Here is an 18,194-nt window from a genome sequence, read left to right as displayed (position 1 = left end):
AGCACAATTACTAATACATAGTAAATACTGAACACATAATATCTAATATTTGTATTATTGCTAAAATACCCTACTTAGACCTTTGCTTTTGTTATTCCATCTGGAATGATCTTCCCATTCTCAGCCTCATTTCTTTTAAGAGCCCATACTCATCCTTAAATCATTCATTCAAGACTCACTATCAGCAAGCCCTCTATGAGACTCCCAGCTAGATTAGGTGTCCCTCTCCAAGGCTCCTATAATTCCCTGGCATAACTTTATTACTGTACCCTTCACATTGTAATGTGCGTGTGTGTGTGTGTGTGTGTGTGTGTGTATTGAGAGAGAGAGAGACTACACTATGGCATATGCCTTCAAGGCAGAAACTATGCCTCATTCATCTTTGTATCCCTAACACTTAGCAAGGGCATGCCCAGAGTAGGCATGCAAATATTTGCTGAATAAATGAAAGAATAGAATCTTGATATTTTCTAACAGCTACTGAAACAGAACATTTTAATATTCTTGCAGCCAAAGCTGAACTACACTGATGTCTTATTGAGTTTGCTTCCTTGTTTTCAATATGAATTCTTAGTGCTACATATTGAAAATCATTATCTCCAAGCTGAGATAATTTCCCTTTATAAACAGTATGCTGCATATTTTAATCAAAACCAACATAAACATCAGCAACATACATCAGCAAAATAATGTATTCAATGCCCAGAGTGTTATATCAAATTAAGTTAGATACAGTTCCTGACCTCTAAAAGTTTTTAATACAAGAGAGAAAGTACAAGATAAATAAACATAGATGCCTCTCAAATATATTTTGTATGTATGTATGTGTACATATCTATGTACATAGCTACATAATATACAAAATAGAAATGCAGAGAAGTTAAATGCACAATAACAGGCCATAGTGTTTACCTAACAAGCATATTTTCCTTGGAAATCTTCACCATATTAATGAGTTTTATAAATTTTTCATCATAGGAATGGCTTTCAGTCAAGTCCTAATTAATTTTTAGTAAACTATGAAATCATTCTAAGATGCTCATTATAACCTAAATGTATGTTGTCTCTAAATTTTAAGTTACATGAAAATATCTTTATAAATATATACTTTGTAATCATACCTTTTTATTTTTTAAGGCACTAATAATCTAGTGATTTTATAAATGAGAGATAATGTAATAAGTTACTTCCAGGAAGAAAAAAGAGATTAAGATTGTTGAAAATATTGTTTGTCCATTTATCAAGTGTAAGCTGGCATCATTTTCTGACTTAATATATGTTCATTACCACTGACATACTAATAAGCAAGTCAGATGAGAGTCTACAACTAACTTCTTGTAGCCAATATAAAGTCTATTTCTAAAGTAGTGACACAATCAATCCTCTCTGCTGTACTGAATGTGTATTTTATCCAGTCATGTATCATTTCAAAGATGCTTGGATAACTTCAAACAGAAGATGTTAGAAAATATCCTAGAGGTTTTTTCCGTCTGCAATAAGATAAAATAAACAAGGCTCCACAACCTGCCTGCCTTTTCACTAAACTATTTTAGAATGACTGTGTTAAGGATTATGTTTTGTCTTGAGTGACTTCAATTAGGAATGGTGCAAATCACAAACAACACATGCTAGAACAGTCTATTATAATAGTCTTTCTAAATACACTTCAAGGGCAGGAAATCTAGTTTTGTCATTGCTGGTCTTGACACACTTTGAACCAAGCCTTTTCTACAGCATTTCTGCCTCTAGAAAAGCAGTTTACAGTCCTACTACTAGTTACTTGACAAATATAAATAATTTCTAGACTTACATGTTTCTGAGGATAGTGTACATGTTTTGGAGACAGAACTAATCAATTCTTTCTAAGTCACATTTTGTTTGCCTATGAAACAAAAGTAAAGCTTATATTGCAGAATCACATGTTATAAGAAACAATGTATGTAAAGCAGAGCTTAGTGTAGTGCCTGACCCAGGGTAATTACTTATTAAATGAAAGCTTCTGTTATAATGATGATGATGATGATCCATTTTTTAATGTCATGGAATTAATCTGATCAAATAAGGAGGAACAGGAAAGCTGCATGTCTGACCCTTTTCCTCTCTCCATCCCAGTTGTCTTAATAGGCTCATTATTAATGATCTTCCCAGGGAGTGATGGGAAAAATCATCAGAAACCTGAATGAACCTCAGCCTCTGGTCAAACAGAACCAGACTATCCTGTGGGTGCTAGAACAATTCAGTTAGGATTTTTAATATACTCTCTCCTTCTCTTCTCCCTTCCCTACTAGATTTGAAATGTCTGTTTGCACTGGGTAGATGCTTTCAGGTACAATGATATGGATAAACACTTCCATTGATGAGAAGGACTCCTATATAGCTTTTCCAGAAGAACATTGTCTATTGTGTGTTCTGTTTCATTTTTATAATACAATTAAACAGACGCATGGAGAAATCTGAGCCATGTAGCTAGGTAACATTCAAACAATGCATTTTTATTAGCTCACAGAGTGAAATCTCGCAAGGATTTTAAAAATCTGATAGAATTTATGCTCCAGTAGTAAACAGTATGAGGAAAGAGAAGAAAGAAAGGTTTTATAGCACTTCCAGTAAAAATAAAAGACCTGTTATTTTACCACAAGATCGATAGAAGTCATTGCATTTAGGCCCTATTCAGAGATACACAGTGTTAGTGTCACTGTAGGTCATGACCTCAATGTACTTTCTTCCAGTCAGAGGGGAGTCCAGAAATCACACTACACGACAAAGTTTGAATGACTTAAGAAAGTCACCCCAGCAGAGAAAAGCCTAAGGAGGGACACGATATCTCTCTTCAAGTACAGCCCTGGAAAAGATGTGAAAAAGAAAACATATTCTGTTCAGTCTCTAAAACCTAATCTGGATAAATGGGTGATAGAGAAGGGTGTTCCATGTCAGTGCAATTTTTTAAAACTTGATAAAAACGTGAGTTGTGCTGCCTTAAACTTCCAATTACACAGAATATTCAGAAAAGTTCATAGAAGGCCATATAAATATAGAGAATATATTAGAAAGAGGGGCTTTCAACGGGTGGAAGTTTGAGCCAGGTGATCTACAAGAAGTTTTTAGTTTCAAGATTCTATGATTCTAAGAATATAAAGAACTACTGTTTGAAAAATCTCACTTAAGTGTTTATATCTATGAACATGTTACTGAATTTATGTAAGTCTCATGGAATATGATGGCTTAAACAAATAACATGAAATCAAATGGGATTTGGATACTGCTGCAAATAAGTAAAAGTTAATTAGAACAAAGGGAGCAAAAGCACTAAGAAAATTGAGAGGTAATATTTAAATTAATTGCTTTCTTATTATAGAAATGGGTCTTTCAAAATATAGAACACTTAAAGACATTTAATATATTTCAGTGTACTTATCTCTGAATCAACATATTTATATTAAAGAGCAAATATTATAATATTTTCAATGGTAATACTAAGCTATTTATAAATTGATGTTTTGAATCATTTAAAACTACAATGGATATAGGCAATCTTAAACCATTTGGAAAAAAAGCAAATACCAATTATATTTTACCAACAAAAAAATTAAGAGAAAACCAACAGCTATAGAAACCAACTCAAAAGTTAGCTCACATGCATCTTAGCCATTCTTTCCTATTTACTAGGACAGGCCTCAAAGGAGGAAAGGAGGCGCTGATAGAATAACCCTGTTCAAATACCCTTGTAATTTCATAGGCTCCACAGTCTCTAACTTGACTACAAGAATTGATGGTTGACTCTTGTTCTTTCCAACTCAGGCAAACAATCACTCATTTCAGAGCATTAAAAAGTTCTTCACACATCTTATACAGTGCAAACACAAATATATCTTTAAACTGCATCCAGGCTCTGTGGAGTCAGCCAGTGAGAAAAGCCAGGATTTAAAATTCCAGTTCTGCATAGAAATTATTCTCTCATACTTATATCTTTTCTTCACAGTGCCAAGCATATATTGTCTGGCACATAGGGATAGTCAATAAATTGAGTTAAATGAAATCTGGATTCTATGTTTATTTGCTAGGTTTTGCATATGACTGTGCATTTATTGTTCTGTTTTTCCAGGCATCATATTGTTCTCTGTTAAACAGTAATGTTCCAGCATGTTCAACTGAATGCAACACCTGATGTACATCAATTTCATAGATTATTAATAAATACCAGTTCTAAGGTGATGGTGAGAGACAGTTACAGAGAACAATATTATAGAGAGGTAAAGTCATATGTCACGTATCACAGATTATTTAGGGTGCTCAAGTGTTAAGACCATAAAACAAGATTCAAATGTCACCTAATTCAATCTCTATTCCATCCTCCTGCTAGAATTGTTTCTCTAATTTCACAAATATGAATTGAATTTTTTTGTATTTAGAAAGACAATTTTAATTTACTTTCATTTATTCCATGGATATTTACTGATCACTTATGAGGGTCAAAACACATGAGAAAAGTAAAAAATACAAATATGAGAACAAATATAACTTATAAGTGAAGGTATTATTATTTGTGTTACAATAATTACTTTCAAATTAATTCAGAGCAGAATTTATTAAGATTTAAAACGTGACAAGGAATTCCAGATTTTTGTTCAGTCAACATTTGACAGATATTTGAGTGCCAAAGGAATCCATGCACCGTGCCCAGAATACACTCTGCATTTTTCTGCCACTGAGACTGCTTATGCCAGGTAAGGAAACCCTCCTCTATGCCCCACCATGGTTGACATCACTAATTGGCCGTGCCATCCATTACTGGTGACCCTAGACATGCCTGAAAATTCTTCTCATCAGTCACACAGGAAACATCTAAATTCTAATGGAGTTAGCATACAAGAAAAAAATATATACATATACACTTCCATAGCTCTTAGTATATGGGATAGTGAGTAATGTGCTAGCTAGACAATAGTCTATGTCTAATGGTTTTGCATTAGATTTGGAAATATTCTCTAAATGACCACTTCTTATGCTGATTGTCTATAAAAGCCAAGGCCATAATATTTCCTGATGGCATAAATCTGGAAATTTTTGTTGAAGCTCAGAAGAATGGCCCAGGATAGATATGTATAGCTATGAGCCAACAGCACAGAGATGAGAGAAATAATACAGAAATGTAGAGGATTTCTTTAGAAGGTTAAGGAACATGAATAAAGATTTGGAGAACAGTTTTACAGAGGAATAAAATCAGCATGTCAAAACTCTAGACATTTATTTCATGTGTAATTTTTTAATGTACGTTGAGCTGAAGACTTTGTATCTGTGGGAATTTTATTTCTGTATGCAGATATTTGTGTGTCAGAGAATGTGTGTAGCTGAGAGAGAAGGAGCTACAAAGTATTATGAGTGATATAAGTACCTAAAGTGGGTTGGACACTTAACTCTACAGTAAAAAGGAAAAAAAAAATCTTTATGCAGCATCCATGATCCACAAAGCAATGTTCTAGGCATTGTTATAAAACCTGCAGGGGAGATTTCAACTGAAGTCTGAGGTTCTTTGAAGAGGGAACTTTTGTCAGCAGGCATATTGAGGCACCTTAAACACAACAAGGCTACAGGGAGAGCATTTTAGATCCGTGGATTGTTTTTCTTAATTGGTTCCTAGGGATACTGCAAATAAACAGAAATACAATATGAGCTTAGAAACAAATTATTAAAAATAAATTGCAGGGCTTCCCTGGTGGTGCAGTGGTTGAGAGTCCGCCTGCTGATGCAGGGGACATGAGTTCGTGCCCCGGTCCGGGAAGATCCCACATACCGCGGAGTGGCTGGGCCCGTGAGCCATGGCCGCTGAGCCTGCGCATCCAGAGCCTGTGCTCCGCAACGGGAGAGGCCACAGCAGTGAGAGGCCCGTGTACCACAAAAAAAATTAATAAATAAAATAAATAAATAAATTGCATGTGTAGCTCTTCAATAAAAGATCCTTATAAATCAACTAAAATAAAAGTGAACAAAAATTATAGACCCAATTAAAATACATTCTGGATTAAAATTTTTAAATCCATTTTTTAAAATATTTCAGATTTCAGTAGCAGGTCAGAACTTTGAAGCACGGTGCGAGTGGTATTTGGCTGATGTTTCTGTCTGGCTCCAATCTTTGGTAGAAGCCTAAGATTCCTTTACTGGGATACCTGATCAGGATCGCGAATTTTTGTTGAATATTCTCTGATATTCTCCTAGAAGAACTTCATATCCAAATTCAGACTTGTTTTTCAAACATGTTCTATTGTTTTCGGTTCCAGCTTCCTATTTTAACTAAAAGAATTTGCTTGATTTTTTTAAATAACAGTTCTAGCTGTTTGAACTAAAACATGTTTCTAAAGGAGAGGCCGTATTTTGGAGTCCTTGCTCCCATTTTATTGAATAATTATCTAACTTATTTTCATTGATCATTCTTGGCAATGGGAATGAAAATGTGGCAAAGCAAGGACAGCCCATGCATGGTATGAAAAAATATCACTGCTATGTCTATGGAGGTGGTGCCTGCCAGAAGGTATGGACCCAGTAAATCTAGACTCTTCCTTGCCCTATTATAAGTCAGATTCTCTCTTTACACATACACACATTCATTCATTCATTCATTCATTCATATTCTCCCTCCCTCTCCTTCCCTTCTTCCCTTTTTCTCTCTCCAAAAATATATTTTGTTCAGCAAAAGTGGCATTACAGAGGGTTGATAAGACTGTCTTTCCTATTTATCTGACTTGGAATAAACCTGCATCATCTAACTAATCTCACTTCAAACCAAGATTTTGAAATGTCATGGCAGGTCTCTTGATCTTGACACTAAGAGACATTTAAGTTTCCATGAGATTACATTTATCAGGACTTTTATGATTGAATCATAACTTTTGACCAAAAGTTTCCTCCTTTTACCAAAGTTAATAACCAGAAATCCTGTAGCCACAGCTAATCAGACAGCATCCTCCAAGGCAGGAAGTGAATTTCAATTCCTGGCCATAGGAGTCTTCAATCAACCCTTCCCAAGACCCTTCTCTTTGCACCTAGACCTCACGGGAAAAGGTTCATTACATACTTCCCTATATTTACCAGGAAAGACTATGAAGTCATTTTGGACAGGCTAGCAGCCATGAAAAGCCAATTAAAAAGCTCAACATCAAGTCAGCCATTCTGTGGATTTTTACACAAAACTTCCCTTATGCTCAATTATAATCTAAGAATGCACTAGTAATTTGTTTTCTATCTTTAGGTCCTCCACAGTTGAAATCCCTGACATGTGATTAAAAATTATCCTCTTTGAAAAGTAAATCCTTTTGAATCAATTTTCTGCTTACATAGAAAAAAAAAGAGGAAAAAGAGAAAAAAATATACTCTAAGAAAATTCTGGTCTCATGAGATTTAGATTGACTTTACACTGGGTGCTGTCTTGGCTTCTCATAAGCTCTTCCCTAACTCACAGACCCCGATCTAAGACTCCATATTCCTTATGTTCTTTATGATCAGTTGGCCAGTTAGCTCTGCCCCCACTGAGGAAAGCTCAGCCCACCCATGACAGTTTAGGAAATCAGTAAGTTTAAAAGCTCACAATCCCAAACTCCCGAAAGGAAGCAGCTGTATCATCTTTATTCTAGTTGCTCTGCAGAAGAGTAGTACTAATGTCCATTATCCACAACACCTTGTTCCTTGGCACAAGATAAGATAGGGCTTTTGCAAAAAAGAATCCGTTTATCACCTACACTGAAGATTATTTAATTTCTATCTATCTTCCTACATATATATTCATTAGGTAATATTTAAAACTAGCACTTTTGTTACTTCGTCTAGATTGTTGTTTTGGTTTTGGGTTTTTTTCATCTCCAGCTCTAGTTTTTATTGTCCCCTCACAGGTCTCTCTTAATGCAAATTCCACAGCCCAAATCCCAGCCAGAAGGAATGACAAATAATTAAGGACAAAGATGAAAATAATAATTCACATGAAACTGTATGATGAACTTTGCAGACTTACGAATATATGCCAACTATTTGTTAGCTAGGAAATGGAATAAAGCTCTTCAGACCAATGAAAAGTTAGTTTTCTCTTAAGAAAGAAAGGTGGAATATGTATATAATGCCTAAGGGATGTCGAGTACTTGCCACAGGAGGCCAGTACAATAAACAAACAAGTACCAAAGTGTCATTTTTCAGTGTTCTCTTATTTACAGACACGTTACAAAATTATATAGAAATTAAACCCACTTGCATATTAGAAATGCACTTCAATTCACCCATGGATCCAAGAGTCATTGTTTTAAACAGTGTATTTTAACCTCCTTTCAAAATATTACCAGCTCAAGGTCAAAAATATTCCTAGATTAGAATATTAGAGCTATCCTCAACATACAATCTTCCAGATCACTGGAAATTTTAAGAATCACTGGTTCTTAAAATTTTATGAGAGAAGTGAAAATGCAGTTGTCATGGTTCCCACCTCCAGACATTATTTCAATTGTTTTAGGTGACTGCTAAGGATCTACATTTTTGTAAGTGTCCCAGGTGGTCCTAATTCTGATGGTCTTCCATCCACATTAAGAAACATCACCCAGAATTTTCTAAACTCTTCAAATGAATCTTGTAACACAGAAACTATATCTCATCCCTACCATGCTCACAACTCTCTAGTGTCTCCCTATTATGTCTCAAATGAAACCAAAGATCTTTACTATGGTCCACAATGTCCTACATCATCTCATCCCAACAACCTTTCAGACAGTATTTGCTACTAAGCCCTTCCCCTGCTTTACTTCAATTACAGTAGCCTTAGGGAGAATACACCTTGCAGTCTTGGTACTTCTTTTCTCTCTTCTTCTAAACTCTTCATCCAGATATTCACAGGACTCCCTTCATCCCTTCAGAAAGCCATCAGCTCAGATATTCCCTTAGGAAAGGCTTTGTCTGTCCTCTATACAAAATAACACACTTCTTACCCTGACTTATCTTATTAATAGCACCCATCACTGCCTGGAATTATATATCTGTGTTCACTTTCTGCCTCTCCTACTAGAATACACAGTTCTTAAGGTCTGGAAGTTGGCAGTTATGCTTACTGCCGTGGTCAATGACAGGTAGTAAGTGATCAACAAAAGTCTGTTAAATGGAATTGAATGCTATGAGTCACATTTTGATTTCCTGAGAGCATAAGTTACTGGTAAGACTTTGGTTTTCCCAAAGCACTATTACTGGTATTCTTAAAAGTGAGGAAAGTGAGGAAGATGGAAGAATCAGGCCCACATAAGAGCAAAAAAGACGAGAGCTTTTACTTTTAGAACAAAACCTTCGCCTTCTATGTGACATTATTTCAACTGTCTTCCTACTCTTTTACGTTATTTTTTTCTCATTATTAACTTCTGATAACTCACTTATTCTCCGCACACTTTTTAGGATTATGATCTTCTTTACATAACAGACTTGTCAAAACTTCCAATGCAAAATGGATTGCACCATACCAGGATATGTATCTACATGTATATTTATATTTTGTAAAACTGCCTTTTAACCGCTTAGAATGAAAACTTCTTCCTGAACAGAGAATACATTTATCTCATGTGTCATTTACAGACAATAGTTCTCTATTTTTAAACAATTCCATTCTATGCAGAAATGAGTGCACCTGAATAAAGGAAAAAAGTGCCAATTTGTGTTTACTGGGTAAGAAAGAGAACACCTTTCTAGTGACTGTCACCCAGGTATCTTTTTGACCCATGTGTCACTTGGGCTACTCATATTTAGATAGGGGACTGAACTTGAAAGAGAAGGCAGTACATTTCTATGCAGATTCACTTACATTATAACATATCTCCATATGCTTCCCAAAGGCACCTGCAATTTACCCAGCCTTCACCAGAAAGCAAACTGATTAAGGAAATAGCCATCGACAGCCATTAATTCTAACCTTTGCAGAGAAGAATGAGTTACAGCTCTCCCTAGTTAAAACAGAAAAATAAAAAGGATGGATTGTAGTATATTCAAAGACAAAGCGTTCAAATAAAAAAAAAACTTGAAATTTGTTAACACTGAACAAAGCATGTGATTAGATTAGTCGATTCTTGCTAATGTTGAGATGGCACTGGTCCATGGCTAAGGAGCTCTCCATGGTGTGCATGTATCATCTCACAGCATGACCAGCAACACAGTAACCAGGTAATAAGTCTCCAAAAAGGTATAGACCCAAAACTCAAAAGCCTTTCAATGTAGTTAGACAGGCAAGAAGTAAAACCATAAATTATATAAAAAAATAGCACTTACTAATGTCAAGTGTAATTCCAACTATAGAAGATGTAGGCTTGGGAGGTTGAGAAGGCTTCATGGAGAAGGTCAGTGTAAAGGCTGGCTCTCAAAGGAGAAAACTAAAGGACAAAAAAATCCAGTGGAATCTACTAATGCAAGGAGATATGCAAATGTACACAGAAATGTAGAGACGGTGTTTCACTCTGGGTTTCTTTTCAATACCAGATCATATCCCACACCGTCAAATCTAGCTGCTGAAGTTAGCGGGAGAACAATGCCTATTTCTATATATATACTCATGCTCAGAAAACAATATAAGACACATGGAGAGTAGGGAAAAAAAGAGTGAAATCATTCTTACAGCTCTGCAGGAAGAATCATACCTCCTTTTCAGGGAAAGTTCTTTTCACCTTTCCCCTTCTTTCAATGAAAGAGAAGTTAAATTGTACAGTTTTTAACAATCTACAGGCCAACTCCTTTATAGATAATTCAGACAAAGTAACTGATTTATTTTCTTCTCAATCAGGCCAGGTAAAATTTCACCATTAAGTAGTTTCCCCCAAAATGGCCTAAGAGTTCACCAGATGAGAAACACAGGGTTGCATTATATCAACTGGGCACCTCATGATAAACTCCAGTACTGTATGAATAAATGCAGAGCTAGCAGTGATACTGAGGGATGTGGAAAAAGTAAGTCACAGGGAGTATAACTAAGAGAGAAATGCATTAAAATAATAGAATAAAGAACATATTTATTCCTTTCTTATCCCTGAGCGTCCACAGTAACCCCCAGCTAATTAGTACTGCACATTTCTAGATAATGTTTTAAGGTCTTCAGGGCAAAAAAAAAAAGAATAAAAAATTGAAATCTCAAAAACTACTACTGATATTTAATTGTGTAACTATGTGCAGGCCAAAAACAATCGTGTATGTGTAAAATGACGGATTTTAAATAGACAACAGCTAAGTTTCCTTCCACCAGGAATTCAGAAATTAGGGAATAAGAAATCTGAACTTCATTAACTCATTTTCAAAGATGAGTATAATTGGGAGGAAAGTTTAGACAAATACAAAATACATGACATCAGAATTAAATGAAGTAATTATACAAATAAAATATATATAAGACCAAGTCTATCTGTACTCTAAAGGGAAATCCTGAAAAGAAAAACAAAAATCATAACAGACCCACTGAAAATTAGAAACCTGTCCCTTTTCTAGGATGCCGTGCCAAGAGAACACATCTCACCTCTTCCTGACATACCTCTGTCTTGCAACCAAGCAAAGGCTTATAGAAAAAGACATAGAAAGCTGGGAGAACACACTTTCAAAAAATACATACGTCACGTCAAATATTATCTCTAATTCAAATGGTGACTAAAACAAGATGAAGACACTTAAGATTTGGTTCCCTGTAATGTTAAAGGAGGAATACATATCACATTTTCTACATCTCTTTAAAAGTTCATTTTCAGCTCTCATCAATTAACATGCTCTATAAAGAACTTTGTAAAAAATGTGGTATAGTATGCCAAAATAAAAATGGATGGTACTCATAGTATGGTTCTTCACCCAAAAGATAAATTTTGGTCCCCCTGCCGCCCCGCAGCCCGGCACCTTGTGAAGATGTATTTGGTTAACACGTTAGCAATATTCATGCATAGATGCTGGCACAGGAGAAACTATAATTCCACCCATTTTCAGTATTGCTGGGTAAACCAGAAGTCTCTACATAAATGATTCCACAAGATACACTCCCAACATTCCCTAAAGCTATGTAGTCAGAATAGTGATGAATAGAAGGAAGATATTTCAGTTTCTTCTTCTTTTTAATAATATATACTTTATAACATGCACTATATAAAGTATATAACATATACAACACAGTTAATATATGTATATGTTGTATGGGATATACAGCATACTTGTATGTTATATGAAATAGAACATATATGACATACATATGATATATTTTATATAACTATATAATCCCGCTACAATTGTGCCATTCTAAAAAGAGGAATTTTCCTCACACATTGTTAGGAAAATTACAATAAAAGTATTTTGCTTTTTTGTTTCTTAAAATAGCAATTTACCAACTATATTAAAATTAAAATATTATAGATTTAGTTTTGATAGTCTTATAAATAGACAACTACACTAAGTTTTCTATGAGCATAGTTGTAATTCTACCATATTTGTTTCTGATGAATGTACACTATAAATGAAATTTTTGTTTTCCCAGGTTTGCAGGGAAACCAAGAATGCAGGTATTGCCTAAAATAATAGGTCCCCAAATATTTAATGTGCCACCTGGTACCTCTTCTGATTCACAAGTCATTAGCCTAAGGTTCAATGGTAAACTGAACCTAAATATATGTTTGTAAAATCGTTTTTGATTATGGGTGAACATTTGGAAATTTCCTAAATTTGACACCATTTAAGTACTACCACCTAAATGAAGAATAACAACAGGATGTTACTGCCCAGAGGTCATTAAGACAAAAGAGGAGTTCCAGGCTCTTATTCTTCCAAGGCAGTTTAGGGTAGTAACTAGAGGTTACATTGCAGAAAAGAGGGAGGCCAGGAGTAAAAGGGTCATCAGGGCCCAGTGCAGGTCAACAAGTATGCATAGAAAGAAAGGATTGAATGGAGGAAGAAATATACAGGGCCACCCAATTTAAACATTGTTTTAAAAAAACCTTTCTGACATTCTTTCATTGATTTTTTAAATTGTGCTCTTGATGTTTCATACTTTAATTAATAGGAAATGGGTAGGCTTCAAATTATATTTTAAAGCATTCACTTTACTAGCAAATTAAATAATTACTTATGTAACAAGCATGGTTAAAATATGGAATAATGATATATTTGCTATTTCAAGGAGCACAAAAATGATTAGATGAATACACAATAGACCCACTCATTTCTTCAGACCGAAAAACCAACTGAATATTGTCTAAAATGACCTGAGAGGTAGCAGATAATTCTGCCAGTCCTGAATTACAAAGTTCTTGGCTCTTTCTTTTCATGTAGATAATGTTTGTATGAGCTGGAACGTTCAAAAACCACTGTCTAGGATTGCATTTTCACGTCTATTATCATTAATTGATGAATATTAGCTGCATTAAAAATAACAGCCACATAAAAAGAGTTCATTGACTGTAATGGGAAATTCCTGGTCATCTATCAGACACAGATTGATTTTAGCTTCAACTACTGAGTATTTTCCAAAAAGTTTGTATCTTACACTTCATCATATAAGACTACAGTGTAAAAAATAAATTCAAGCAATGGCTTTTGTTAATACTTTCTATTCTTAAATGAAGCTGTTGAGTCACAATGCAACCAAAGTTAAGACACCAAAAAGGCAGGATTTTTTTTTAAATCTATGTTTTCAGAAAAGTCCAATACATTTAAAATATATTTTGATGAGAAACAGAAGACATTTTTTGAGAAAACTTTGCTGTATTATAAAGCATATGCTTTGTTAAATGTTCGTATATATTCTCCAATAAATGGGTTGTATCTTGATTGCAACAACATTTCTACATCTTTAAAGCATGACTGCTATATTACACCAGGATCATTAATTACCTTAATTTCCTGAAAATTAAAATTTTCATCTATAGTGGAACTTAAGTCTTAGAAGTAACTCCCATTTTGCTTCCAAGTTCTGAGAAAGTGTATGTATTTAATTTTTCTTACATACTAACATTCAGAACACGTGAACTAAAACCATTTCATAGATTTTACTCAGGTATTGTGATTTAGTTTCTTAATTCATTTCAAAAAGTAGATGCTTCTAAGCATTTTATTTGTATAATAAAAATTGTCATCAGTGGTTAACAATTCCTCATCTTTTCCTGAAAACAAAAATAGGTTTCATAATAAAATAAAAATTTGAAAGTCATTTCAGAAAACAAGTTTTAAAATAATACTAACTTCTCAAGTCTAGAATAGACATTTCTAGCTTGATGAAATTAGCATCTCATCAACATTCATTATAATAATGCTTAAATTCAATCAGATAGAGGGCATATAGTGTTAAAATGACTTACTGATACTTCATGAAAAACACTGCCACAGACACCTAATTTTTTTAAATATATTTCCTTTTAATACTTCTTCTTTCATTTCCTCTTAACATAGAGTCCTCTTTTTATTCATAGGTACTTCTAATTTGAAGTCCTGATAGTGATTTATACTATCCAACTGTCCTTAATAAAGACTTCAAATGACATAAAGACAACAAGACACAAACCTCTTGGTTACAACTAAGCACCTGCACTGCTAAGGTACTCTGAATCTTCTTCAAAATGTGTCACAAGATTACCAACAGGATAAAAGGGAAATATAAGCAGTAGGTTATAGAATTTTCACTGATTCATTTTTGAAAATCCACCAGTAGGCCTTCAAAAATAAGTGAGACTAAATCAAAATCATAAGTCATTATATTTTACTTTAACATAATTTCTTGACTTAGCCCAAAATTCTTCACGTATAAAATATTTCATTAGTTAGCCATAGGACAACATGAGAATTCTGTTCAACACAATATGTCTAATATAATTAAGTTGACTTTAACCACATTGTCATTTAAAGAAGGCAACTAAATTAGGCTGAAACACAAAATTTAAAAAGCAGCCTTGGGAATAACTTTTTTTCTTACAGCCATTACCAAATCCTACTGAACAGATTAACCATGCAAGAAAAGCAGCATAAAGCTGAAGAAAGGGCACTAACATCACTACTTGGCTTATCTAAGAACTCATAAAAGTAAAAGGCTCTTACCATTTTATTTCACTATATACTCTAATATATAAATGCTGCTACTTTTCTGCAGTTTAACATTATTAATAATGCCATATCTTTCTTCAATCGTCTAAAAATCTTAACTCTAGCTTAAATTTTATTCTAAAGAACAATATTAATTCAGAATATGTCCCTTTGGTCGCAAAACACGATTACCACCAAATAAAATAATGAAGAAAAGAATTCTAAAAGGAAATTGGGGCCCAAAATTCTCTAATGCAACCAGCCCTTGGTGACCATCAATCTCATCAGATACTGCTCTGCCCTCTATGTGTATTTAATGAATATGGGCCCATTGCCTGATGGTTCTGTAGTTTCTTAAAAAAACGTGTGGATAAGAGTCATTTGCTTCTTTATTTGAAACTATGAGCGTAGAAACTTAAATATGTTGCAAATATCATTCCACTGCATTTTGTAGAGTTGAGCAGTTTCAGCCCTGATATTCTAAAACACTGCATAACTTATCAGCCATAATGAAAATGCATATATATGAATATGTGCATACATATTACAAAATCCTTTGATAATATCTATAATCTATGTCTTAAAATGCTGTAAAATGAGAATTATGGTTCTTAGAGGGAAAATGCATGCCAGAAGTATTCATATGAAAATAATACTTCAAATGTACATGGAAACTTTTCAGCTCAATACACTGAAGCACTTTCTAGGCATTTCAATATACAGTGTGTATTTTCATACCTTTACTTGGACACAAATTTTGTATTTTTCATTGTCATTATATTTTTATGTCTTCATACATATAATATTGATGATCTTTATATTCAGGAATTCCTAAATTTCTTTCTGTATTTATCACTTTCAGGCATCAATACTCAACACTGGCCAGCAACTCCCTAAATACTTCAATCACTATATCATACTCATTTCATAGATCAAAAGAGTTCTTCAAAACCATTTAGATAATATTTTCCTGAACCCATTTAAGAAAGCGAAAGATTATTTGCTCTGAATAAGTATATAACTTTAATGGGTGCACAACCACCACATATATATTCCACCTCCATCCCATTTCCCTTGATGGCACTTACCCTAGTGTTGTCATGGTGACGATGGTGTACCAGAAGGCAGCAGGGATGCTGGTGAACTTGCTAGCGGAAGACCCCTTCTCTGCGTAGAACATAACCGTAGCGAAGATGATGATAGCCATGGTAAGCGAGAAGAGCAAGAAGCCCAATTCAGAGGCACAACTCTTCAGTGTGTACCCCAGGATGCGCAGGCCTTGAGAGTGGCGGGAAAACTTAAAGATCCGGAAGACCCGGAAGACGCGGAGTGTGACAAAGGCTCCACTGACATCCTCATTGTCTGTCATCACCAGCCCAATGTAATAAGGCAGGATGGCCACCACATCGATGATACTCATGACGCTACGCACAAAACGGTAACGACTAGGAGCTGCTGCCAGGCGAAGCAAGTACTCAACGGTGAAGATCATGACACAGGCTGTATCCAAGCAAAAGAAGGCCACGGCGTACCGCTCCCCACAGGGCAGTTCTTTAATGTGACCTGGGCTAGACCCACAGGGCACTGTTTCTACCACATTAGCGATGACTGAGACGGCAATGAAGAACCCGGTAACATAGTAGAACACCAGGGCCATTGTGCTGGTGTGAGGGTTCTCAAAAGCCCGCCAGACCCTCTGCCGAGCCGTCATGGTGGGCAGCGCGCTCTCTCCAGTGTTGTCGGTATCAACATCGTCCTGAAGACGCTCCGCGTTCTCTCGCCGGCGATCCTTGTACTCCTCATAACAGCAGTCGCCAATAATTTCTGGGATGAGGCCAAAGAAGGCTAATTCTTCATCATAAGCGGAGATGCACTCATGGCGAGGGTAGTGGAGTTTCCCAGTGCGGTAGAAATTCAGGATGTGGCGGAAGATGTCTGGGTCACGGTCAAAAAAATACTGCTGAGTCTCTGGATGGTAGAAAAAGTCCCTCTCCGAACTGCCCAGCAGAGTGTCTGGGTACCGTTCCAGGGTGTCCTGCCATGTCTGGAAACGAGTGCCACTCACATTCAGCACAATTAGAGCATCCTGAGTCCTTTTCCTCTCCTGCCTCGGGGGAGCTGGCATGGGCCCCGAGGCCACAGGCATCCACCCAATGGCCGCTGCCCTTGCAAAGGGCAGCCACGCTGCTACCCCCGCCGCCATGGTTCCTTCAAGTGCAGGCCAGAAGGGCAATCAAGTCTCTACAATGGGTCACTCAAAGTAGCCACAATCACCCACTTCCTCCCGTCAAACAAATACTACTGAGAAACGTGGTCCAGAGGTATCAGCCTTATTCCAAGGTAGGGCTCCTGGTGAAGTCACAGTTCTCAGAAGGGCAAGTTTCCCTCAAAGACAGGTATTTGGAGTAACGGGGATAAAAATACAATGTCCTCACAATCACACCCAACAAAAGCTAATCAAGCCTCTTCCTGCAGTCGGACCAGGCTAGCCCCGGCACAAATAAGTACACAGGTGACTTTAGATGCCGCAATTTCTTCAAACAGGTGTCTTTGATTTCTCCCTTAACACAGTCTGGAGTGTGTGTCGTGTAGGATAGAGGAGACGAAGGACGCACACTCGGTGGTATTCTTTTGAAGAATTAGGGAACCCTTCCACCTTCCCTTTCAGCTCTTTCAAACCTTCCCTTTTCAAGTGGCCCTTCCCGCCAAAGGAATCTCAAGAAGGAGACCTGTTGTTGTAGCTTCCGAGGTGCGGTCACAGCCGCTGCCCCACGTCTCTTTGGGAGTCCGGTCGCCACCTCTACTCCTCGGGATGTATTTGCAGAGACGGAAGTGCTGTGCGTTGGACGCGGCTAGAGGGCATTAATATAGATCCTCCTCCCTCACGTCTTCGAGCACCCGCCGTGTCTGCCAAAAGCATTCGCCCAATCTCCCCTTTACTCTCTTGTCAAGTTCAGCTCAGGTGCAGTGTGATAGCTACAGAGCCCGGGAGCTGGCAGTCGCCACTGCCGCCGCGGCAGCAACATCTGCTTCCGCGCAGAACGCGCCTCGGCCGCGGTACATACCTGGCGAAGTGCGCGCCGGGGCTGAGTTGCGGAGACTTTCTCCTCGCGGTGCACCCGGAACGGGAAAAGCTGAGAAAGCAGCTCGCGAGCAGC

The 18,194-nt window shown here is 36.4% G+C and overlaps 1 protein-coding gene across 1 annotated transcript in view; it reads right to left on the bottom strand.

Moving 5' to 3' along the window:
• Positions 1 to 17,239, bottom strand: part of KCND2 (potassium voltage-gated channel subfamily D member 2) — a gene marked incomplete at both ends in the record, with an annotated part of 483,187 nt that extends 465,948 nt beyond the window's left edge. The window contains one exon of the mRNA XM_081243947.1: positions 16,125 to 17,239. Coding sequence (XP_081100073.1) covers positions 16,125 to 17,239 — 1,115 coding nt within the window. The remainder of the gene's footprint in view (positions 1 to 16,124) is intronic.
• Between the last annotated feature and the right edge of the window lie 955 nt (positions 17,240 to 18,194).

Source organism: Mesoplodon bidens (genome assembly GCF_964165515.1).
Source record: "Mesoplodon bidens genome assembly, chromosome: 9".
NCBI lineage: Eukaryota > Metazoa > Chordata > Mammalia > Artiodactyla > Ziphiidae > Mesoplodon > Mesoplodon bidens.
The sequence above is the reverse complement of the archived record's forward strand: the minus strand, read 5'-3'. Positions and strand labels throughout refer to the sequence as shown.